Source organism: Phyllostomus discolor, chromosome 1, assembly GCF_004126475.2.
Source record: "Phyllostomus discolor isolate MPI-MPIP mPhyDis1 chromosome 1, mPhyDis1.pri.v3, whole genome shotgun sequence".
NCBI classification, from domain to species: domain Eukaryota; kingdom Metazoa; phylum Chordata; class Mammalia; order Chiroptera; family Phyllostomidae; genus Phyllostomus; species Phyllostomus discolor.
Window position 1 is genome coordinate 161,843,366 of NC_040903.2, and position 25,233 is coordinate 161,868,598.

Here is a 25,233-nt window from a genome sequence, read left to right on the forward strand (position 1 = left end):
CACTGAAAACTTTGAGGAAGAAACAGAACCATAAAACAAAGTCCACTCGGTCAAGAAGATATAGCCAGTGATCTTTCCTGTCATCAAAAATGTAACTGAATTCCCAAACTCCTGAACCATAAGTACTTACAAATTTTTTGTTTGTAAAACTATCTGATCAACAATGTCAGTCACACAGATAAAAAAAATCATCCATAATGCCCATGGGCGTTTGTCATCAATGTCGTGCAGTTAAAGACTGTTTCAGATGTTTGAAACACGGCACCTTACAGCTTTAGGAAACAGACTATTCGTTGGTATAGCAAACCCATACTGAGAAAATATTTTGACCTGCCTTATAGTATCTATGCATTACTTGGTTTAGAATTTTGCTTTTAGCTATTCGGGCCAAGTAGGTACCTTATAAAGAAGAGTAGGTGTTGTTTTCATATATGACTTAGAACATGGTGGGAATGGGGCTGCATGAGAGCGGCCGTTAGCAGTGGGGCATCACTGGTCATTAGTGATTCGTGTCCATTCTCACTGGTCAGTGTCCCTGCCAAACTGATGGATAATAGTTTTAATATCTCCCCCAAACACCTAATCATGATCTCAAATTAATTCTTTTCCAATCATTACTTCATCAAAGTGACATCATGTCAAGAAAGGAACAGGAATTTTATTCAAAACCTTTCCCAGGGATGTCCTGGAGTCCCTATAATTCCTGGCCAACCTCTGCGTGTCAGCTGTGCTTCCATACTTATATATAGCTGCACGCTGAGGAGAGACAGTCAGAAAGGGGACCAGAAGTAAACTCATCAGTCATCAAAGAAATAACCTACTCACTGCTCCCACGTACCGAAAAGAAGGCAGAGAGAATTAAACACATTTGTGACAGGGATGATCATTACCTCCAAATTCAGTTAAGCATCATATTTCCATGCATTGTAGTTCAGTAAGATTTTTCTGTATGAGCCAAGGGCTGCAGTTTATTAAGAATTTAAACCTGCCCTTACAAACCTTACGGGAATCTGAACTGTGATGGCCAGAGATTTCTGGCCAACTCACCATTATTACTTCTTGACCTCGGGACATTTCCTACACCGCTCCAAGCTGATTTGTATTCTGCACCGGTTACAGGAATAAATCTGCCAGGAAGTTTTGAAATGCAAGGACAGATAGGCCCCTTTCTTGGTTAAGTCATAGCTTCAGACCTACAGATTTGCCCATCCAGGCCCTCCAAATATTTTGCAATGAGCATTTTGAAACACATGGGTTATTTGGTTCTGGCTTCCAGGCAGTTCGGTGAAATGCTTAGGCTAGAGAATTGCAAAAGTTCATGATTTGTCACCGAGGAATGAAATGTGACTGCAGTAAAGCAAAGTGCGGACATTTAATACCAGATGTTGATGTAAAAAATTGGAAAATTGTGGCCTCACGTCATTATCTGACTCCTGACCCGCAGGAGCCCATCACAGTCCAGAAAGCATCTTAATTTCTGGCTTCTGTCACTATTAAACTATGTCTAATATTTTAAAATTTAAAAATAATAATTCTGAGTGATTCAGCTGAGATAATTAGGTCAGAGTAATTTTGAGGCTTTTTGCACACACACTAACAGAGTAATGCAACACCTTACCATAAAAATCAGAAGTGGAGCTTTTCTGTTTTTCTGTATTTTCTAAAAATTTAAAAAAGTAATTTGAGATGTTTATTTCTACACCTATATAACTTCATCAAATACATAGAGGAAGAAGAGAGGAAACCTTGCTTATTTGCACTGAGAGGGAAAGACAGCACCTGAAATACATATTTCAAAACCATTTGGCATTCGTCTACACTTCCTTGAATCTGTGCGTTTGAGAAATGGAAGGACTGTTTTAGAAGAAGATGGACTGTTGAGAAATCTCATGTCTGTGAGGACAGACAACTTGGTGTGAAATGAGTTGTAGGTAAGAAGCTACAGATTAGGTGTCAGATCAAGTGAGCCTTTTTACTTTCTGGTAGAATTGGGCAAACCAACCTCTCTGTGCCTCTATTTCCTCCTCCTAAAAATGGGTTTAACATGAATTCCTGACCCCTGCACAGGATTGTTGCAAGAGTCAAAGAATACAGTTTACGTAAATACAACCTACGTGTCCTTTGATGGATGATTGGATAACAAAGATGTGGTACATACATACAAAGAACAGGACTCAGCTACAATAAAGGATGAAATACTGCCATTTGCAACAATATGGATGAATCTGGAGAGTATCAGCAAAGCAAAATAAGTCAGACAGAAAAACACAAGAATGCTATGATTTCACTCATATGTGGGATATAAAATAGAAAGCAACGAACAAACGAAAACAATCTCATAGACACTGACAACACAGTGGTGGTTACCAGAGGGGTCGGGGAGTGAGGGGAGGATGAAGAGAGTAAAAGGAGCCAAATATATGATGATGGAAGGAAACTAAACTATGGGTAGTGAGCACAGAATGCAATATGTAGATGATGAACTATAGATTTGTACATGCCACTTACATGATGTTATTAACCAATGTCATCCCAATGAATTCAGTTTAAAATTCTCCTTTAAGCCCAGGGACAAGGTAGAAAGGATTTTAAAATGGCCTCTTCTCACTAGGCAGAAGTGTCTTACCTTCGTTTCTGTATACTTCTGATATTTAAAGCAGCAAAGAGGAAATGAAAATGTGGATATAAGATCTTAGTGAAACCCTGGCTCAGTGGATTGAGTGCCAACCTGCGAACTAAAAGGTCACCAGTTCGATTCCCAGTCAGAGCACATGCCTGGGTTATGGTCCAGATCCCCGGTTGGGGATATGCGAGAGGCAACCAGTCAATATATCTCTCGCACATTGCTGTTTCTCTCCCTCTCTTTCCCCCTCCCTTACTCTCTCTTTCTAAAAGTAAAAAAAAAAAAATAGATCTTTAAGGTTTTATCACCTCTGTGGTAAGCCAAGAGACAGAAGCACATCAGGGGCTGTTCTAGACAAGTACAAGAGTCAAGCCCTTCCCTCAAGAGAGAATCTAGTTTAATGTCTCTCAATTTCAATATCTCTCTCTGTCTCTCTGTCTCTCTATCTCTCTATCTCTCTCCAGTTAAGACCAATTACGATGTACAACTCTGGTAAGAATAGCTCACAGAATGGGTCTTTGAGGCCACACTGCCTGTTTCTACACTGATGGACTGGGACACTAACACCTGGGGAAGTCAGTGGCATGCCCCCCCCCCCCCCCGGACAGCTCAGCAGTATCTCTGTGATGAGAACCCAGAACTCCTGGAACCCTTTCTAATAAAGTGTTCTTGATCTCACACCTCCTGTGAAGGAGGTTTTTCGTTCACTTCTCAAATACTATCAAAACTTTTTCCTTCGAGGAATTAAATTTATTTTTCAGAGAGTCATGTCCCCTTAAGAGATATATAACTGGAAAATATTATCTCCCTTGCTCCTATCTTCTCCCCACTGCTTTCTTCTTCTCTTGTTTTATCTCTCTTGCTTTCTTCATCCCTCTCTCTTTCTTTCCTTTATAGTCAGGTGTACCTGGAGGCAGATGAGAGAGACAAAGATAGCAGATCTAAGTTATAGGAATGCAATTTGCAATTGCCTATAAATGCTCAAAACTTGAACAAAGATTTTAAAACCTCAAGGTTACCAACATCAGTTCTGAATCCAGAAAAATTATTTTCTTTTCCAAATAAGCTGATAATGTTTATGTAAAATTAAAATTTTATCATTCCCCAGTGCACTGCCATCACCAGCCGCCACTCAGATTCCTTCTGTTCAGGTTCAAAATCATCCCTGGCACTTGTAATCAAATTATCTTGCAGTGGGTGTGTGAGCTTATTTGAATCTCAGGGGGCCAAAGTAAGTTGATAATATGCTTCTCTCACAATCATCCACATTATCTGTTTATAAACAGCTTTATTTAATTTGGACAGAATTTGCAAACTTGGAACATTCCTAATTTTTCCCATCCTTTACACATAGGTCCAATCAGTCATTTTACTCTTGGTTCTGATCCTAAGAATGATGTACATTTTCCTCGGGCATATAAAGGAGAGAGAGAAAAAAAAGGAACAGTTCACCAATGTAACAAAAACTCTTTCCAGTGAGTTCCTAGTAAAGAAGTGGCAAAACATCTAATTCCAATAATGCCAAACTATTTACTGAAAGTTTTTGGATCTTTCAAAAATGTTACAAAAAGCAAGCAAACACAGTGAAACTAATGAAATAGTAGACATTGAAAACTAGTATCTTGGTAAATCTACACAGGCATGTGGGGGAGAAGGGAATATATGATTAGGCTCTTTGACATGTATCGAATTTCATCCCATTCAAGGAAAATTATCCAGAACTTTGAAATTAAGGTCAAAACATACAACAACAACAACAAAAATCCAGGATTGTGTGATATATTCATATTATGCTAGCCTATTATTCATCAAGCCCACCCAAGGACCATCTAACTCTCTTGGGAAATGTAACTTTGGCTAATGATTCAATAGGGACCAGATTATGGGCTGTGCAAAGTTGGGGGTTGACTTGTAGAAAATTAGTCTCCTTTCTGGCAGAGAAATCTACCTCCAAGGTTACAGTTTTATTTCTTTTTTTTTAAATTTTAATCATTGTTCAAGTACAGTTTTCTCCCCCCTACTCCCATTCCAGCCCACCCACCCAACCCTTCCCCCTTCCCCCCCATTACCCCCCACCCCTAGTTTTTGTCCATGTGTCCTCCAAATTTGTTCCTGTAAACCCTACCCATTCCCCCCTGAAATTCCCTCTTCTCTCCCCTCTGGTCACTGTCAGACTATCCCCTATTTCAGTGTCTTTGGTTATATTTTGCTAGTTTTTTTTGTTTTGTTGTTTAGATTCCTGTTAAAGGTGATATCATGTGTTATTTGTCTTTCACTGCCTGGCTTGTTTCGCTTAGCATAATGCTTTCCAGCTCCATCCATGCTGTTGCAAAAGGTAGGAGCTCCTTTTTTCTTTCTGCTGCATAGAATTCCACTGTGTAAATGTACCATAGTTTTTTGATCCATTCATTTACTGATGGGCATCTAGGTTGCTTCCAGCACCTAGCTATTGTAAATTGTGCTGCTATGAACATTGGGGTGCATAGGTTCTTTTGAACTGGTGTTTTAGTGTTCTTAGGATATAGTCCCAGCAGTGGAATTGCAGGGTCAAAAGGCAGATCCATTTTTAGTTTTCTGAGGAAGTTCCATACTGTTTTCCATAGTGGTTGTACCAGTCTGCAGTCCCACCAACAGTGCACTAGGGACCCCCTTTCTCCACAGCCTCTCCAACACTTGTTGTTTGTTGCTTTGTTTATGATGGCCATTCTTTCTGGTGTGAAGTGGTATCTCATTGTGGTTTTAATCTGCATCTCTCTGATGGCTAGCGATATTGAACATTGTTTCATGTGTCTTTGGATTTTCTGTATATCCTCCTTGGAGAAGTGTCTGTTCAAGTCCTTTGCCCATTTTTTAATTGGGTTACTTGTCTTCTTAGAGTGGAGTCGTGTAAGTTCTGTATATATTTTGGAGATTAAACCCTTGTCTGAGGTATCATTGGCAAATATGTTTTCCCATACAGTTGGTTCTCTTTTTATTTTGATACTGTTTTCTTTGTCTGTGCAGAAGCTTTTAATTTTGATGAGGTCCCATTTGTTTATTCTTTCCTTTATGTCCCTTGCTCTAGGAGACAAGTCAGTAAAAAAGTTTCTGCATGAAATATCTGAGATTTTCCTACCTACATTCTCTTCTAGGACTTTAATGGTGTCACGCTTTATATTTAAGTCTTTTATCCACCTTGAATCTATTTTTGTATAAGGTGTAAGTTGGTGCTCGAGTTTCATTTTTTTGCACGTAGCTGTCCAGTTCTCCCAACACCGTTTGTTGAGGAGGCTATTTTTACTCCATTTTATGTTGCTGCTTCCTTTGTCAACAGTTTTATTTCTCTGTAGGACATGAACAAGTTTTATATCTTACTTTGCAATCTCATTTCATTAAGGCCTTTCCCATTGATTAAATTCTTGTTCCTCAGATTCTGTTCTCCACTTTCTGATGAGTTCAATGCAACTAAACTCATCATCCATTCATATGAGAATTATGTTTTTCATGATCAGAGAACTTGTGCTTTGACAATCCTCAAACAACCACGTGAGGTAGGTAGTATGTCTTCCCTTTACAGAGGAAGAAACTGAGTCTCAGAGGAGGCATTTTACTTGCCCAACATTAGAGGTAAGAAGCTATAGAGCTGGACTTTGAACACAGATCTGCCTGAATTCTTTCATGGAAACTACAATGGTGATTCACATTTGAACTGGAATATCTCCCAAAACAATCAGCCTTACCTACATATATGTATATGTTGGAATTATAAACATTATAGCTGAGAACCAAAAGCAACTCACACTAAATGACCCAGCCTGGGTATTTAAATAGTAATTGAAGAGAATATTTACTAATATGTTTGGTTTCAAGTTAGAACTTTTAAAAATAAGAAATGTTGAAAAAATTTGCCCATACACTATATAGAATACTATCAGTAAAGTGAAATTTCACTGCTATGCTGGTTCTGTTAACGGTTCTGGATGACACTGGGCAAATTACTACTGAGATTGTTATAAAAGCCATTGAAAAGTATGTAGAACACTTTCTAGAGAGCCTCTCTTTGACAGTTCATGAACACATCTAGGAGAGCTTTCTGAATGAATTTGACCAAATTACCAGCTTATCCCACTGTAAAGATGCTCAGTCTATACTGTGTTCCTGAAGGTGATTTTTGTCCTGGCTGGATACACAGGTAGATGTCAAGACTGGAGAGGGAGATGCTTCCCTTAGTCTGAAAGCACCTAATCTTAAAAGTGTATCTCGGGAAAGATTGGTCTTACATATACATGTTTATCTGTAAACAAGCATGATTTTCAGCTGGGGTATATATCTTTTGAATGCACTCTTTTATCCATCTGAAGATCCATTCAATGTATATGCAGATTTATAAGTTTTTCTTCATAGGTAAGATTCTAAGTTTGGGTCATTTGGTATCTAGGTTGATAAAAACCTGTGCTTGTGTTGTGAGGGTTTTGTCTGCCAAATTACGCATTAGATGGTGACCATCTGGCTTTGTTTCCAGTAGAGTATACCTCTATTTGACGGGCACCAGGCAGCTGTCTGCCACAGATTTAAGCTAAGTGAGGCAATCTGCCCCACTCCTAGCCCTGATCCCAAACTCCGGAGCCAGCTGAATTTCAGCTTCAGCTGAAGTGAAAAGATAACTATGTGGTTCAAATTCATCTTGACTCACAGTTTTACTGTTTTAGTGTGGTTAAAGCTGCTCACTGTGTCTGTGGTTTTCTTACATAAATTTTCAATCCAGCTAGTGCTATTAGACAGTGTCTTTTCCAGCCCTGATGCTGGGGGTAGATTTTTAGCTCGCATATTTTTTCCAGATGTGATAAGCTCTCCATAGCCCTCTTGGTGAGCAAAAGCATATCCAGATCTTCTTGAGCTTGATCTACGAGTCTGAGGTCTTTGGCTTTGCTGAGGCCTTGCCTTCCTTTGAGCTTTCTGCCACTGGCGGATCTGGAGAGGAAGGAGACCCAGAGTGAGATGATGTGTTTAAATGATAGACTCCAGGCAGCGGGCCACTTTGTGAAGTGAAAGCCTTCTTCGTAAAAACAACATCAACACTAACAAAATACCCGCCTTCATTGAAAAAGAGAGTTTTTCACCTAAAAACTAAGAATTTTTATACCTAAAAGATTACGCTGGACACTGGTTAGTTTTTTTTCTACCAGGAGACTACTAAGCAAGAAGTACTAATGCAAACTTCATCATCATCTCCATCTCATACATCTGTCTTAAATGAATTGGAACATGTTTTTATAAAGACAGATTTTCTAGGGTGCACCGCCCAAACACAGTCAGTATAACAATGCATAGTCCCGTTGCCCCTAAAATGGGCCTTTCCCCTCTCTTTTGGAGATTCTCAGGATCCAATAGTCATTAGGAACTAGACAAGAATAGAACTTAGAAAATGAGAATCAGAAATTTCCAACTCTTGTGGTAGGACTATGCACTATGATATTTTCAGGGTTCTAATTTCTTCATGGGTTTTTTTTGATAACCTTTTGAAGAGGTCAACACCATTTGAGTGGGTTTCCAACATTTCTTTTATTCCCCAGTAAAGTTAAAGGGAAAATATCCAAGGTTTGGAGCAAGGTCTGCAAGCCACCTTGTTCTCTGAGTCAGCTGATTGCTTGGACTATGACTTTTGTGTCAGGAGAAAACTGTTAAACAGAAAGTCATGATCTGACTAAATATAGGAAGAAACGATCATCATCTTCCTTCCTTCAGCTCATTCATCATTTTCTGGTTTATGTAAGAACGAGCTTACAGAGCCAAAGGGAAAGGACAGACATAACAGGGGACTCTGGGAATCATTTCAGAAGGAATATTTTTGTGTTTTGGCCCCAGAATGTAAGGGATAACATGACAAGGAAAGTTCTACCTCAGTTCCTCTCAGCATTATTGGACTGGCCACGCACCCCATCAGTGTTTTTACCCTTCTCTTGATGTGGCTACAGTGGGCCTCCCCTTCCTTTCTCCTTTCCCCTTTGCATCCGGGTCCACACCTAAGTTGCCATTCTCCTGCTTATACTCCTCTTCCCAAGAAATACTGAAATATGTTCCACTAACCCCTTGGTTTAGATATTTTTATAATTTGTTCTATTTTCCTTCTAACTGTATATTTTTCCAATCTATCCATCATGCTGCTGTTCCCTCTCTTAACCTGTTCAGCAGGTAACATTTCCCCTGTTTCTGAACCTGCCATTCTGTTTCTATAATGTATGGAGCTCCTTCGCCACCTATCCTGGTTGTCTCTCTTATACTGTACCCTTTATTTGCCCCGAAGTCAATACTTTGCCCTCTAGTTTGCCTTTCCCTTGGAACAATTATCCAAAGTGCTGCCAGAGAGCTCCTCTTTTAAAAGTCAACTTTTTAAATCCCGACTTGTAATTTATGACTCTCCACCCATATTTAGTCTGGACATTTATTTTTATCGGCACTTGCAAGGCTAGTACATTCAGATGTAGGCAGTTCTATCTACTGTGATGTGATGTTCTGCACCTGTGGGTGTCTGCCTTTGGGAAGTTTATTGGCCCTTTCCTGGGCTTCCAATCAGACAGAGAAGAACATGATTCCAAGAGCCAAGAATAAGCCCTTCAAAGACTCCTCAGCACTACAACGTACCTGATCACTCAGGGTTGGGAATAAATCCACCTTCAAAAATCTGAATGCCAGCACAGGAATGACTGAAGCCACTGTTGTTAGGAGAATAACAAGCCAGATGCACTTCTGGGTCAAGGAATGGTGCGCATTTCCTATCATTAAGAAAAAATATACATTGTGGTTATAAATAGAATTGAATTATTGAATTAATAGGCTAGTTGTCTGTTCACATAAGACCTTTTTTGAAATGGTGAGGTTTGGACTACGTAGGGAGAACTCCTAGGGTCTTTTCCACTATGTAGCATGTTCAGTGGTGGTGAGGAGAAGGCAAGGCTCTTGGGAGCCATGCTGTGGCCTGGTCGCTTGGAGAGGGCCTGCTAGAGCCAAGCCTTCTCTTATCCTGATGCAGTCCAGCATCACTCATGAAGCATACTTCTTTCATCCAGTTTCTCGGTCCCTTGACTACATAGCAGCCATTATTTCTAAAAGGCGTATTTACTCTGGCAGTTGAGGCTTAAATGCCATCTTCCACTAAGGAGAAAGGGGAGTATGGTTGGAGGGAAGTAGTGGTTTGGACTTCAGAGAGAAAGAAGGCAATTCACCAGAAGATGGAGATGTAGGAGGGGGGATTCCCCCACAAAATAGAGTTATCTTCTAGGCGGCAGGCCCTTTGTAGTATAGGCTTCCCTGGTTAGGTGAGTGGTATAGGTGCCCATCTGCATCAGTGTTCCAGCTGGCATTGTTGTGAGAGGCTCCCTTGGCTTCAGTGAATTTTTTGGAGACTCTTTTAATGCATTTGCCCATTTCATGACAGGTGATTTAGTAGCACACCTGCCCATACCTCACTGAGTGTTCAGTAGTTTTTGACCAAAAGCAGCATGACCCCCATGTCCCACACTCCCTATTCAGCTGATCTCTCCCCTCTCCCCAAGCAACATTTCTTTTGTTTCTCTGGATGAAAAAAAGTCCTCAAAGGGAAACGTTCTGCCAATGTATAAGAGATAAAACAAAATGCAGCAAAAGCACTCAAAGGCATCAAAATTGATGAGTTCAAAAACTGTTTTGAGTAGTGGAAAAGAAGTCTCGGCAGGTGTATTGCATGAAATGGAGAGCGCTTTCAAGGTGACTGAAGTTTAAATGTAAGAATAAATACACAATTTTTTATAAATAAATTCCTTTGGGGGGGTCTCTCCTCATAAATGTTTGGTAAATAAATGTTCGCTGGACTGTCTTTAACAATGGACAGAGGGAGGACTTCGATCAAATGAGCCTTGCTAGGTTCCTCCCTGTCTATCACTCCTCGTTCATACTAAACTATAGTTATCTGTGATGATAGCTCCCCTCCTGGAGCAGTCTTCTCTCTAAATTTTTAGGCAGTTAGGGGGAATGTCAAAAGTTCTTCCTGAGTTTTTTGTTTTTATAAATAACCAGCTTAAAATAATTGAATCCCAAAGAAGGCATATATTGGGGTGGCAAACTTTGCCCCCCCTTATTATCGTGTCAAAACTACACAATATATGTCCTGGACACAGGTACAGTCTTAAATGCTACAGTTATAGTCTTGATGACTGGGTGTGTCCCAAAGGGTAAGCTTTATTTACTACAGGGCTAAACGTTTAAATTCAGGCCACAACCCCAGAAAAACCTACATCCAAGGGACTTGCCGATTTCTCTGCTGCTCACTGGGTTATGACTGAAAATACCCAGGAGAGCAGGGATGCTCCTTGTTTCTGAAAAGAGTGTTCCCCTCACTGGGAAACCCTGGGCACAGCCACCAAACACACTGGTGCAAAAGAACAGTGAAACTCATTTCCAAGCCTGGAGCCAGTTTCTTTACTTTGTCCTCATACCTCAAATACTGAGACATTTGTTTAAACAAAGCAACAAGGGTCAGTAAGGCAGGGAGACAAGTTCTACAGAAGATGGAAGCCCTGCTTATATCACCAAAATGAATTTTTGTTCCTATTGCTTTTCTAGGGTTTTACCAAACATCCAATTATCCAGGATACCTCTCCCAATGCTAAGAAGTGTTAACACCCTAAATGGGCTTTGGGTGCCTGAATTTTCTGGCTTTCAGGGGCATCCAACCTGCTACCCAGGATGGCTATGAATGTGGCCCAATGCAAAATTGTGAATTTACTTAAAACCTTACTTTTGCTCATCAGTTTTCATTAGTGTTTCTGCATTTAATGTGTGGCCCAAGACAGCTCTTCTGGCAGTGTGGCCCAGAGATGTGAAAAAGTTGGACACCCCTGCTGAAGAGGACAATCTGCCTACCAGAGAGCAGTTCCATTTCCCTGGGCAGAAACAAACTTGACTCAACAAATTAAATATCTCTTTGAGCTCCTTGAAGCTCAGTGCCCCCAGGCATGGCTGGAAAAACACCAGCTTCACTTTAAAACCACACTCCTGTTTGCTGCTGGCTACTAAGGAAAAAAAATTTTGTTAAACCTCAATGTTGATCTAACTTTTGAAAAGACTCATTGGAGCTCAGTAATTAATTCCTGGAATTAATTAGCTGGAGAGAGTGGTCCCCACACAAACTACTTTCTCCAGTTGAGGCATTCCAGTCTCGTTATGCATTCTAAACTGCTTTGTGAGGACTGGAAATCTTCTAGTCAATGCACTGAACTTTCAGATTTGGCAACAAAAGAAAAAAAGAAACAAAAAAACCCAAAAGTTTTAACATCTCTCTCTTTCCTAATATGCTTATTTTTATTCATAACCATCATACTTTTTCTACATGACTGGAATCTTTTGATAAACAAAGTATTAATATTACATATTAAGTAAGAGTGCTGCAATTTAAATTTTCCATGTGCGTGCAGGGCAAGGCAAAAACTGAAGAATAACATCCTTGAGTGTATGTGCAAATTTGAATGAAATTACCATTTCAGGAGCCTTTGCATCACTGGGAATGTATAACACTCTAATTGCTCTTATTTTGCTTTCTACATGAACCAGTCTTCTAAGAATTCTTTTATAGACTGGATTCCCCAACTAGTAGATGCAAATCTCAGTGTTGCCTAATTGAGCTCACGAAAGTTGTCATCTGTGTTTCTCTCCTTTCCACAGTTTGCTGGGATGAACTCAAAAACATCATTATTACCAACTTCTCTCACACACCCTAGAGATTTCAAAACTTCTGAGAAAGTATATTAGTAGCCCCACTGTCTAAAGTTCATTAGCCCTTGCTAGGAATCACTTTGAAATGTGGAGAGCAATGTTAGTATACTCAATGGATGGGCCAGATGTACGCTTTCGTAGAATCACAGAATCTCAAGATTGTAAAGGACTTCAGGAGGTGCTTCTTGGCCTACGGTATTTGCTGCTCAAATCGCTCTGCAGTGTCCTCAAGACACATTTGCTTGGATCATCATCCTTACCATCACCACCACCACCATGGGTAACATTTTTTAAACTGCTACATAGAATGTCACATGCTCAGCATTTTATATGCATTATTTCATTTAACCCTCACAAATTTCTATGAAACTAGAAAATATTAATATTCCCAGTCTAGAAATAAAGACAGTAAGGCATGAAAAGGAAAAAACTTGCCCTCCATCACACAGCTAACAAGCAGTGAAGCTGACACCGAACCCTGGCCGTCTAACTACAGAGCCTACTCTTCATGCCACTACGGACTAGTGTCCCAGAAGTTTTAGAAGGCTCTAGATTATACATCATTTCTTTCTTATCCTAACGCAAGTAAGTTGCACTGGTAATCTTTGGCAGAGATGTTGGTGATAATGTGGCATGAAAGACACATTTTATTTCTCTTTCTCCTTCCTCTATCATACATGAACTTCTCCTAGGTCTTGGGGAGCCCTGATACATATGCTATGCCTCTTGTTTTCAAAACGGCAGTCAACTTCACCTGGGCTATTGGAGTAGCTATCTCAATGATTCTTCTGCATCTGGTAAAGACAGCAGAAACTAATCTTTTAGAGTTCTTTTCAGGCTTGGAAGCCTTTGGATGCCTCTGATGCAATCAGTTCCTAGACAAACAATTAGTGGTCACCCCTAGTCCCACCTAACACAGAAAATAAATGACAAAGACAAATAAATGACAGCATGACACTAGGCCCAGTAGATAATAGGATTCACTTACCAACAAATGGAAATTGCTTTGGGAAGATGCCAAACATGCCATTACTGTGCATTGTAAATAAAATAGAAAAGTACGTGGCAATGCTGCCCCATATGAAGACGTGGTTAATGACAGTCCAGTAACTGGTATCCAAGGCTATCTGTAAATAAAGTCAGGTACAAGGGGGGAATCCCTGAGGATTAAAAAGAGCATCTTTTTACTGAGTGATGTTTCCCCAGAACTGCTCTGTGAAAAAAGTTATACCTGTCTAGCTCCCAACCAACCAGAGGCACCTCCACTTTGTGCACAACTCAGGGGACTGACTTGACACTTCTGCTCAACAACTGACTTTAGAACTTCTTTCTGCAAGCCATTGCATCTGCCAAGGCTCAATCAGAATCAGGTAATAAAATGTTAAACTTCTTTTAAGAGAGAAATAAGAACGCAGAATGGATTCTAATTTCAATGTTACTTATGAATTCCTTTTAAAAATGTTTTGGATGGAAAAAATATTTTCTCTAGTAACCAACTGCAACATTTTATAACCTGTACATAAATTTTCACATGACCATTTTCTTACGTGGGCATCATTTGTTTCACATCAATATTCTATCTCATTTTGATGATCCTTTCTCTTAAATTATTCAAATAGTAACAAAGAAAAATCTTTAATCTTCTTCTGACATAAATGTCGGAAGCTGGTTCATAGTGCCCTGGGAGCATGTTCACAACCCCTCTCCCTTCCAGTTACTTGGTGTGGCGGTACAGCTGTAAAAGAGTGACCTGCTATCACAAAGTCATGGAAGCCCCTGGTGAAGAAGAGGCCAGGGGCTTCCATGAGGCCAGAGGTCCAAAGCGACCCAAGGGAAGGTCTGCTGCTTGCTAGCCGAGTGTGATGCAAGACCACAGATGCCTCGCCTGCATCTGTGGGCCGGAGAGGACCCTAATTACTTAGTAAATAGATCCTTCTCTGCATTGGAGATATACTCTCACTTCCCACTTTAAGTTTGCTGTCCTTTGAAATACTGCCCCAGTAATAGAATGCTGGGAAGCCTTGGATGTATACTGCAGAGATTATAAAGGGACAGCATTTTCTTTTTTCAAGAGGCCTGAAAAGAGAAAATCCTGTCTCCCATGCCTCAGCAAAGAGATGCCAGTTTTCCAGCTTATTTGGCTACCAAGACATGAGACAAAATCTCCAAATCTACCTTCTACCACCTTTCAGTTCATCACTATCCAGGGACACCAATGGCCTAGGCTGCGTGAGTGTGAGTAAGCATAAAAAATCACAACAAATTTAAGCCTCAGGAAAAAGAAGAAGAAGAACAAACCAAGAACAAGTGGCTCCTATTGAGGCAGAACTAATGGAAAAAGCAGACAAGTACTATAACAACAATAACAAAAAATGTAATGAGAATTCTTAAGGGGATGCAATTAGATAACAGAAAAAATTCTGGATGAAAAAAAGCACTATAGCTGAATTTAAAAATTCAACAGAGAAACAAAATAAGAATAGTCACTGATGAGAACTGAATTAATATTCTGGAAAAAACAAGTGGAAATATCTCACAGCAGAGAGCAAAAACTTGAAGAAACAGAAACCATGTGCAAAGAAATATGAGACAGGGATGGCAAATCCATAGATGTCAGATCTGTGGGCCCAATATGCAAAAATAAATGAAATTTTAGACAAATAAATAAATAGAAAGATAACGATCAAAGAAATAATAGAAGAAAACTGCTCAGGTATAACAAGCAGCAAAGATTTTCAGATGTGGGGGAGCAATGTAAATCTAAGGCAAGTTAAGGAAAGAAGTTATATTCTGGTGTCATTTGGGAAGTCAAAGGATAAAGAACATATACTTCTAGACAGAGAAGATATTACTTACAAAGGAAAGAGAATCAACATAATATCAAGTGGTTGAAACTAGGATATAGAACAACTTTCACAAGGTTCCTAATAAAAAAGGCTCTGACTCAAGAATCTTATGCCCATTCAATATAGCATTTAAATGTAAAGACAAAGAAAGAATGCTCGAAATATAAAATCTATCTGCCATTTCTGAAGAAATTGTTCAAGGAAATTGCTGTAACAAAAAAAAGATTGATTAATTAGGAACAAAGGCCTCAAAACAGTGGAAGACACAGAGCTTCAAAGTTGTGGTAAGCAACAATTCTTGTAAATTTAGAGTTGGCTCTAAATGAGTAACTATGTGAGTATGAACCGTAGTATTAATTTAGAAAGAATTTTGCAACAGTCAAAACATATGTTGGAGGAGCATTTAACAGCATCCTGATACTAGAATTTTAAATTATAAATGTTCAAGAATTGGGGAGAAGATGGGACAAGGGAGGGAGAAGTGAAGTAAAAACATTTCCAAAATTGTTTACTCTGGAAGTGGGTGAGGGAAGGTATAGAACAGGATAGTAAAACACTTGATGGAGGATACAGTTGCTTAGTTTTGGTGTGTTAATGTGGAAATGAAGATTTAACTGGTTATAAAAATAGGGAGAAATCATAGTAGAATGGAAATTCAATAGTAAAAGTTATAAGTTATTCATACATAGGGTATTTAAAAAGTCACAGTCTACTAGTACATGTGTGGCACCATTGCTTCCATCAAGGAAGGAAGGAAGGAAGGAAGGAAGGAAGGAAGGAAGGAAGGAAGGAAGGAAGGAAGAAGGAAGGTAGGTTGGTTCTGAATGTCTATCATTAGAGGATGGGTGAATAAATTATTTTGTGTCCATATTATAATATTCTGCACAGCTCTTCAAAAGGTTACAATAGCTGAATGTGTTGGTTTGGAAAGCTGTCTAGCATATTTCATTAAGTGAGAAAAGCATATCACAGAAATTATGAGAATTTCTCTTGAATACATGCATGTATGTCTCAAAGCAAAGAAAAACTATGAAAGAATTAAGCTACAGTAATCATAGTAGTAGTTAACAAGGGAAACATAGGGAAGAAAAGAAAAATAGTTGATTTTATTTTAAACACTTCTATATTATTTAAAATGTTAAAAGGAGAACTTTATAACTCAAATAACTGAAGAAAACTGATATTTAAAAAATAATAGAGACCTGGTAAAGTTTGACTAATAGCATCAGCAGAACACATACATAAGATTCATGACTGTAATTACTATACTGTAATTTAAACTACAATGCCAGACACAAATGAGTATTTGCTCATAGAAATTTCATGGGAATTGTTACCATAATGACAAGTTAAGCTTAGACAGCAAGAAAATGGTATTAATGCCACCATCAAAGTGAGCTTATTCACAAAATTCCAGAAATTCATTATTCTCTATATATGTAGGAGAGCAGTTTACATTGAAGCCAAAAATTGCTGAGCTTTTATGATTATAATAAACATTTATGCACTCAGGTCTGAAAATTTGATGGTAAATGCAAAGCTTTGCAGAAATAAAGCTTCCTAGAAATAAAAATGTGTTCGACTAAAATGACAGGAATTAACCTCTATATTCCTTAAACTGAACTTTGACGTTGAAAGCGGGTCTGTGCATGTATCCTCTGTTAACAGAGCTTCTCTTCTGTTTTATTCAAGGACACCTAGTGTCCTAGGTGTCTCCTCATGGAAGAAAGAAGTGGACCTATGCATTCTCAGTAGCTACTAGCTTCCAGGTTTCTTTATAAAGCAGGGAAGTCCACATGTCTTTGGAGTTGGCGATCTGAGGTCAGATCTGTGTTTAGATACTGGCCTGTCACATTCTGTGTGACTTGAGCTGTAACCTATTTTTCATCTTTAGTAATAGTATCTATGTTTTAGAGGACTGTGAGTGGAGTAAACAAGATAAGGGAATTATCTCAGTAACAATTCATTTACATAGGAAATGTTTAATTAATGGGAGCTGCTGCTGTTACTCGGAAAGCCAGAAAAGCCTGACAGAAGCAAGTGGGCCGAGTTTGCTGCTAGCATATCTGCAGCCTCTCCTCCCTCTATTCTCCCAGGTAATCTCTCTCTTCCAAACCCCAGTGCTCCTAGCTTTGTCACCTGCTCTCTTTCTTTCTCCTGTATAAACAAGAAAGTATCTGATATTTTTCCTTCTACTCAGTGAGAACCTTTGTTCTCAGGCTGTCTGAAAATTTGCATTTTGACCAATAAAAGACTTTATCCCAGACAAAGTTGGAGTCAGACAGGTCTGGGTTTCAATCCTGGATCTGGGACTCCATGTGTCACCTCAGGCAAGTCCTTCACCTCCCTGAGCTCCAGCTGTAAGAAGGGACAATAATACCTACTTCATAGTGGCCCTGCAAAATAAGTATAAGCATGACATTACTCATAGTGGTAATGATGATACAGGTTTCTGAAGGTTACCACCAAGGACAGGCTTGCTTTAGTCATCTGAGATTAGATGGATATGTAACTAATAAAGTGGGGATAGTTGGGCACCTCCGCCAAATTCTTCTCACTTGGTTTGTTCAACTTTAAACTCTCTCTTTATCCCTTGCCCTTTCATTCATTCAGCAAATACTCATTTGTGTCTGGCATTGTAGTTTAAATTAGAGTACAGTGATAAACAAAGCATGCCTGTTGGAAACTGGTATCCATTCTCGCCCATTCTGCATCTAGGCCACCATCACTAGCCTGTATCTCTCCTCTCTCATTCTCCTATCCAGAAAGTTCCTCAGTCTGCTGGCTGTTTCAGGCCCCTCTAGCACTCAGAAGTAATGGTGGGTAGTGTGGGAGAGGACAGAGAGAAATCAGATAGAGAAGAAATCTATGGGATGCGAGTATATGGATAAGACTTAGAGGACTTTGACCCTGTAACATGGTAAAGAGATCACAGCCACCAAGCGGTGAGACCCAGAACCTTATCTTCAGAAGTACAACTTCCTGTGTGCATTACTGCTTCTCAGCCATCCGTAAATACTCTGCACCCCAGCAATAATAGTGTTGTAGAAAATGCCTGCCTCGCCTTTTTAAAGGACACTCACAAATGCCTTTATTTAAGAACATTTACTTGAGAAATAAGACTACTGAATCCTAGCCCAGAACCTGCAATGCAGTCACTGTGTGATCTTGGGCAAATCTTGGTCCCAGTTTGTTCTGTCAATTTTATTTAAAATTATACCTGTTATGCTTTTAACATAAGACAACCAATTCTTTGAAACTCCTCTTTCTAGGAAGTGCAGCTTATTCTCTTCCCCCTGAATGTGGAATGGACATAGTGACTCAGTTCTAATACAGGGAAACAATCAGTTTACAGTGGAGAAACCTGAAAAACATTATCTTAACTAAATAACCAAGATCAGCATCACCAGTAATAAATTATGTGGATAGCATGTGCTCCCTGATAGGATGCAACAAGAACACACCTCTGTGTTTCTTCCCCAAATCCATAATCTCAGTCTATTCCTAAGAAAACAACAACAACAACAAAAACCAGAGACATTCTACAAAATACCTGACCCTCTTCAACAGCGTTCAGGTCATGAAAGACAAGGGAAGAGTAGAAAACTGTCAGAGAGGAAACTAAGAAGACATGACAACTGAATGCAATGTGGGCTCCTGGAACAGGAAAAGGTCAGTAATAGGAAAACTGAGGAAATCTGTAGTTCAGTTAAGGGTTCTGTACCAGGGGTAACTTCACAGTTTTGACAACTGTACAATGGTTACGTAAGATGCTACTGTTAACATTAGAGAAAAGTTAGGTGGACCAAGGTTACCCTTGAGGAGATGGAAGGTGGAGAATAGATGGGAGAGACAAAGCCAATTAGGCCTGAACCAAACAGACCTGGATAGTCCCACCCTGAATGAGGGACCAATGGTTACTCTGAGTTCTAAGTATGAATCCCTCTGAGAAAGCATGGGTACCATTCTTATAAAACCTTGATAATTAAAGGTAAGACATTTTGAATAGTTTGATTTTAAAAATTCTAAGTTACAGAATGCAAAATTGTGTGATCTTTCTTATAAATAAACAATGTTTTTGAAGTGAGATTATTTTTTAATATAGTTTATTGATTATGCTATTATGGTTGTCCCATTTTCCCCCTTCACTCCCCTCCACCTTGCACACCCCCTCCCACCCACATTCCCCCACCTTAGTTCATGTCTATGGGTTGTACATATAAGTTCTTTGGCTTCTACATTTCCTATACTATTCTTACCCTCCCCCTGTCTACTTTCTACCTACCATCTATGCTACTTATTCCCTATACCTTTTCCTCCTCTCTGCCCCTCCAACTCCTCTGTTGATAGGCTTCCATAGTGATCTCCATAAAGTAAGATTATTTTTATGAGCTCTCAGCTTGTGAAAAAAGGAGAAATGTAATGATGGCATCCAATTGTTACAAGAACTGTGTGCTTTATGGGGAAAATGCTTCTAAATCTAAAGTTAATATAGAAACACAGCACTGGCATTGCTGTGACAAAGTATAAGAAAATAAATGATGGACAAGCAAAAAGAAAAAGAGGTATAAGAATACCAACAGATTTTTTAAACTAAAACATGAAGTTAATAAAAAATTGTAGGGTTAATTTTGAAAGCTAGTTTCACTAAAAACATATGATGCCTGTTATATCTACAGTGAATTTTCTAGGAAAGTTTTTTGCTCTTATTTTTATATAGCATGTAATATTATATTAAGGACAGTTTGAAGAATAGTTGCCCTTTCCTCAACAAAATACTGGCAAACCGCACCCAACAATACATTAAAAAGATCATACACCATGACCAAGTGGGATTCATTCCAGGGATGCAAGGATGGTTCAATATTCGCAAGTCAGTAAATGCAAGTACATCACATAAACAAAAGCAAAGACAAAAACCACATGATTATATCAATTGATGCAGAAAAAGCATTTGACAAGGTACAGCACCCATTCATGATAAAAACACTTGGCAAAGTGGGAATAGAAGGAACATTCCTCAACATAATAAAGGCCATGTATGAGAGAACTACAGCCAGCATCATACTCAATGGGTAAAAATTAAAATCTTTTCCACTAAGATCAGGAACACGGCAAGGCTGTCCACTTTCACCACTTCTATTCAATATAGTACTGGAAGTTTTAGCCACAGCAATCAGACAAGAAAGAATAAAGAAATAAAAGGCATCCAAATCGGAAAGGAGGAAACAAAACTGTCACTGTTTGCAGATGACATGATAGTGTACATAGAAAATCCTATAGACTCTACCAAAAAACTGCTTGACCTAATAAATGAATTTGGCAAAACAGCGGGATACAAAGTCAATATCCAGAAATCAAAGGCATTTCTGTACACCAACAATGAAACAGCAGAAACAAAGATCAAGGAAAAAATTCCATTTGAAATAGCAAAAAGAAAAATAAAATATCTAGGAATAAACCTAACCAAAGAGGTAAAAGACCTGTATTCAGAAAACTATATAACACTCAGGAAAGAAAGTCAAGGAAGATACAAACAAATGGAAACATATACCGTGTTCATGGATTAGAAGAATTAATATCATCAAAATGTCCATACTACCCAAAGCAATTTACACATTCAATGCAATTCCTATTAAAGTACCAATGTCATATTTCACAGACATAGAACAAACACTTCAACAATTTATATGGAATTATAAACGACCCTGAATAGCTGCTGCAATTTTGAGAAAGAAGAGTAAAGTAGGAGGGATCACAATACCCAACACTAAACTATACTACAAGGCCACTGTAATCAAAACAGCCTGGTACTGGCATAAAAACAGGCACATAGACCAATGGAACAGAACAAAGAGCCCAGAAATAAGCCCAAGTCTCTATGGTCAATTAATATTTGTCAAAGGAGGCAGCAACATAAAATGGAGTAAAAATAGCCTCTTCAACAAATGGTGTTGGGAGAACTGAACAGCTACATACAAAAAAATGAAACTTGAGCACCAACTTACACCATATACAAAAATAAATTCAAGATGGATAAAAGACTTAAATATAAAACATGATACCATTAAAGTCCTAGAGGAGAACGTAGATAGGAAAATCTCAGATATTTCACGAAGAAACTTTTTTACTGACGTGTCCCCTAGAGCAAGGGACATAAAGGAAAGAATAAATAAATGGGACCTCATCAAAATTAAAAGCTTCTGCACAGACAAAGAAAAGAGTATCAAAATTAAAAGAGAACCAACTGTATGGGAAAACATATTTGCCAATGATACCTCAGACAAGGGTTTAATCTCCAAAATATATAAAGAACTTACATGACTCCACTCTAAGAAAACAAGGAATCCAATTAAAAAGTGGGCAAAGGACTTGAACAGACACTTCTCCAAGGAGGACTATACAGAAAATCCAAAGACACATGAAACAATGTTCAATATCGCTAGCTATCAGAGAGATGCAAATTAAAACCACAATGAGATACCACTTCACACCAGAAAGAATGGCCATCATAAACAAAGCAACAAACAACAAGTGTTGGAGAAGTTGTGGAGAAAAGGGATCCCTAGTGCACTGCTGTTGGGACTGCAGACTGGTATAACCACTATGGAAAGCAGTATGGAACTTCCCCAGAAAACTAAAAATGAATCTGCCTTTTGACCCTGCAATTCCACTGCTGGGACTCTATCCTAAGAATACTAAAACACCAATTCAAAAGAACCTATGCATCCCAATGTTCATAGTAGCACAATTTACAATAGCTAGATGCTGGAAGCAACCAAGATACCCATCAGCAAGTGAATGGATCAAAAAACTATGGTACATTTACACAGTGGAATTCTATGCAGCAGAAAGAAAGAAGGAGCTCCTACCCTTGGCAACAGCATGGATGGAGCTGGAAAACATTATGCTAAGCGAAACAAGCCAGGCAGTGAAAGACAAATACCATATGATCTCACCTTTAACAGGAACCTAAATAACAAAACAAAGAAACAAACAAAATGTAACCAGACACTGAAATAGAGGACAGGCTGACAGTGACCACAGGGGAGAGTAGAAGGAATTTAAGGGGACAGTGGGAAGGGTTCACAGGAACAAACTTAAAGGACACATGGTCATAAACTAAGGGAAGGGTGGTAATGGGAGGGAAGTGGGGAGGGGTGGGAGGGAGGACTAGGATTGGGAGTAAAAAGGAGAAAACTGTATTTGAACAATGATTAAAAATAATAATTAATTAATTAATTAATCAATACATGTTAATTTAGTTATGAATATTTTAAATGATATTCAATAAATTTATACTCAGTAAAAAAAAAAAGAATAGTTGCCCTTTGCTTTCTTCTTAAGATAGGTCCTTTATCTCAGTGACTACCTTTAGAATCATCTCTTGGAGCACCAAGTAACAGGCCTTACCTGAAGGTGATTAAGCTGCTACCATTAAAAAGGTGTCCCACTACATGCCACAACCACTCTCCCACTTCAAGGAGAATCAAAAGGAGTGGAAATGTGCTCTCATGACAAGGAGTAGATCTCCCAATTCTCTGGGCCAAAACAATAAGAGTATATACTGAGTTTGCTCAGTGATCAAAGGCAACAAAACAAGGGAAGCTGGAGTGCCCAATATAGTGGTAAGAGCTGTACGAAAAGATGAAGCGATAGCTTCTTGAGGAGATATAGACCTTATCCCTGTAATGGACTCCCCTGATGGATGACTGAGCTACATTGGATGCTTCCAAGTCACTCCGTGATTTCCTCCTCCGCTGAAGAACTGAACATAGGAGACTGGGCTTGGAGGGTTCAGAGAGCACCAGTGTCCTTTATTTAGCTATAAAACAGACAAACAGAACTCCTTTTTGAGTGGAGAAATCTGGTTCTGCTTTTGGATGCTACCTGTCTGACTCTGAATTTTGAATTTCCAAGATGTCAATTGTCAGATGGCTTTCGTATGGACTTAATGATACTCACTCGGATGGGCCAACAAATGGAAAAGACACCCTTTTAAAGCAATATGTTTACATTTGATTCATTCAATCTAATAAATATTTATTGAGCCATGAACAAAAAGTCTGGGTTTAATGAGATCTTTTGTTGGATATGAACAGCTAAGATTTATAAAAAATTGGTTACAAATCTTTTTGGCTAGGAAAAGGTCTGACCAAAGGCAATTCAAACTTTATAAAAATTAAGCCCTTGATTGATACCTTCCTCTTAAAAATAAAAACAAGAAACAAACAAAAACCCTAAAACAAAGACATAAAACAGAAGTCACATTGCTTGCTGTACCCACCCAGAGCTACAGATTTTAATGGACAGAAACCTTTTGTGAATTCTACTTATATCTAATAGTATTGTTCATCATTTGCATTAAAAAGGAAATAGAAACACAACTCAAGATGTCCAGTGGAAGAAGATCAATGGAACATCAAAAGCCATCCCTGTCAGATTCAGAGGTGCCACAGATACACCACTGAATCTCTTGAATAATTCCAAGGTTATAATGCCATTTAAACTGTAGATCTCACTTTAAAATCTGGATATTATGAAGTCTTATGGAAACCATGGGAAAGTTTCTCTTTCTGTCACAAGTGGAAAAAATTTCTTCTTCAAACACCAGCAATGGAAATAGTAGTATAATCATATCTCCTTACCAACAATTTTCAATCCCAAGAAGTGATTCCATTGTGAGGTTTCTACTAATGTGGAGGTTATAGACACCTAATGCTAATTTCCTACATCTGATAATTTACGTTAAACCTTCTTGTTTCTTTCTTTTTTTCCCAGTTTCATTGAAAAATAATTGGAATGGGAGTAAAAGGCAGAAAACTGTATTTGAACAATGATTAAAATAAAAAAAATCTCAAAAAAGAAAAATAATTGACATATATCACTATATAAGCTTAAGGCATACAGTATGATGATTTGATTAACATACATTGTGAAATGATGACCATACTAGGTTCAACTAGCATCCATCTCAAAATGTGTAGTCAAAAAGGAAACCCCAGTGATCCTGTGGGATTTTTTTCCCCTCCAAGAAGTAGAAAAAAATCAGTCAACAATGAAACAGGATCTTAAAAGTTACAAAGCCATCAAGTTAAGATGTTCCCACCATCAGGGTTACCTGTACGCTGACCACAATGACCAAAGATGTGGCCATGGTGACTGCAAAAGACTGGTAGTCGGCAATGTGCTGCCCATCATCTCCAGCCGTGTTGTAAAAGGCCCCATAAGGAATGAAGAAAAGAGCGAATGATGTATAGATTCCATGTGCCATGCAGATGAAAAATTTACGCTTATTAAAAAGCAGATTGAGCTGTCCAGGTTTGTAGAGCTGGGGATGGTCCATGCTGTTCTGGTCACTTACATCCTGCCAAGAAAGTGTTAGTTACATCAGCAGAGGAGGCTTCAGGAGAAGTCAGAGAGGCCCTGAATTCCCTATCTCCAGAAATAACCAGTGCATATCTAAGCATGCCCTCATATGCACTAGTCATTATCTTGTTTTCATTCCTGCAATAACCCAGAAGATACTAAAATGATTCCTATTTTATAAAGGAGGAGCTTGAGTCTCCCAGATGGATTCATGAGAGGTTACACAGCTCTTATAGCAGAACCAAAACTTGACTCACATCCAAATGTTTGCCTTCACATTGAAGTTTCTTTCCTGTACTCTCCTGCAGCTGCACTCCTGATTGCAGGATTCTAGTACATCACGTGCTGTCCAATGGGTCTTAGGGTTAATTGCCAGGGAAGTGAGTGGTAGTGACTAAGTGATGGCAGCAGAGAGCTGCAGAGTTGGAATTGTCCAATCAGAGTTCCCAGGTTGGGGGGGGGGGGTAGGTGAGTGAGCAGCAGGAGGGGATCAGGGAAAGGGAAAAATTGCATGTGGGATTCCAGGTGGGAAGGGAGCTGAGCCTCAAGAGTTGAGTGTTCTACCCAGTGAAGATGCCAATGTTGTTCAAGACAAGGAATTCCCACAGAATGAGAAGGCATCATGTGTTGGCTCCAACAGTGGTCCTGGGAGAATATAAACAGTGTTTC

At 39.0% G+C, this 25,233-nt stretch overlaps 1 protein-coding gene across 1 annotated transcript in view; it reads right to left on the bottom strand.

Moving 5' to 3' along the window:
* Window positions 1-3,894: 3,894 nt before the first annotated feature.
* ATP8B4 (ATPase phospholipid transporting 8B4 (putative)) overlaps window positions 3,895-25,233 on the bottom strand; it is a 195,559-nt gene continuing 174,220 nt past the window's right edge. Inside the window, 5 exon segments of the mRNA XM_036033364.1 lie at window positions 3,895-4,593; window positions 5,935-7,573; window positions 9,245-9,375; window positions 13,338-13,476; window positions 24,317-24,562. Coding sequence (XP_035889257.1) covers window positions 7,292-7,573; window positions 9,245-9,375; window positions 13,338-13,476; window positions 24,317-24,562 — 798 coding nt within the window. The 3' untranslated portion in view covers window positions 3,895-4,593; window positions 5,935-7,291.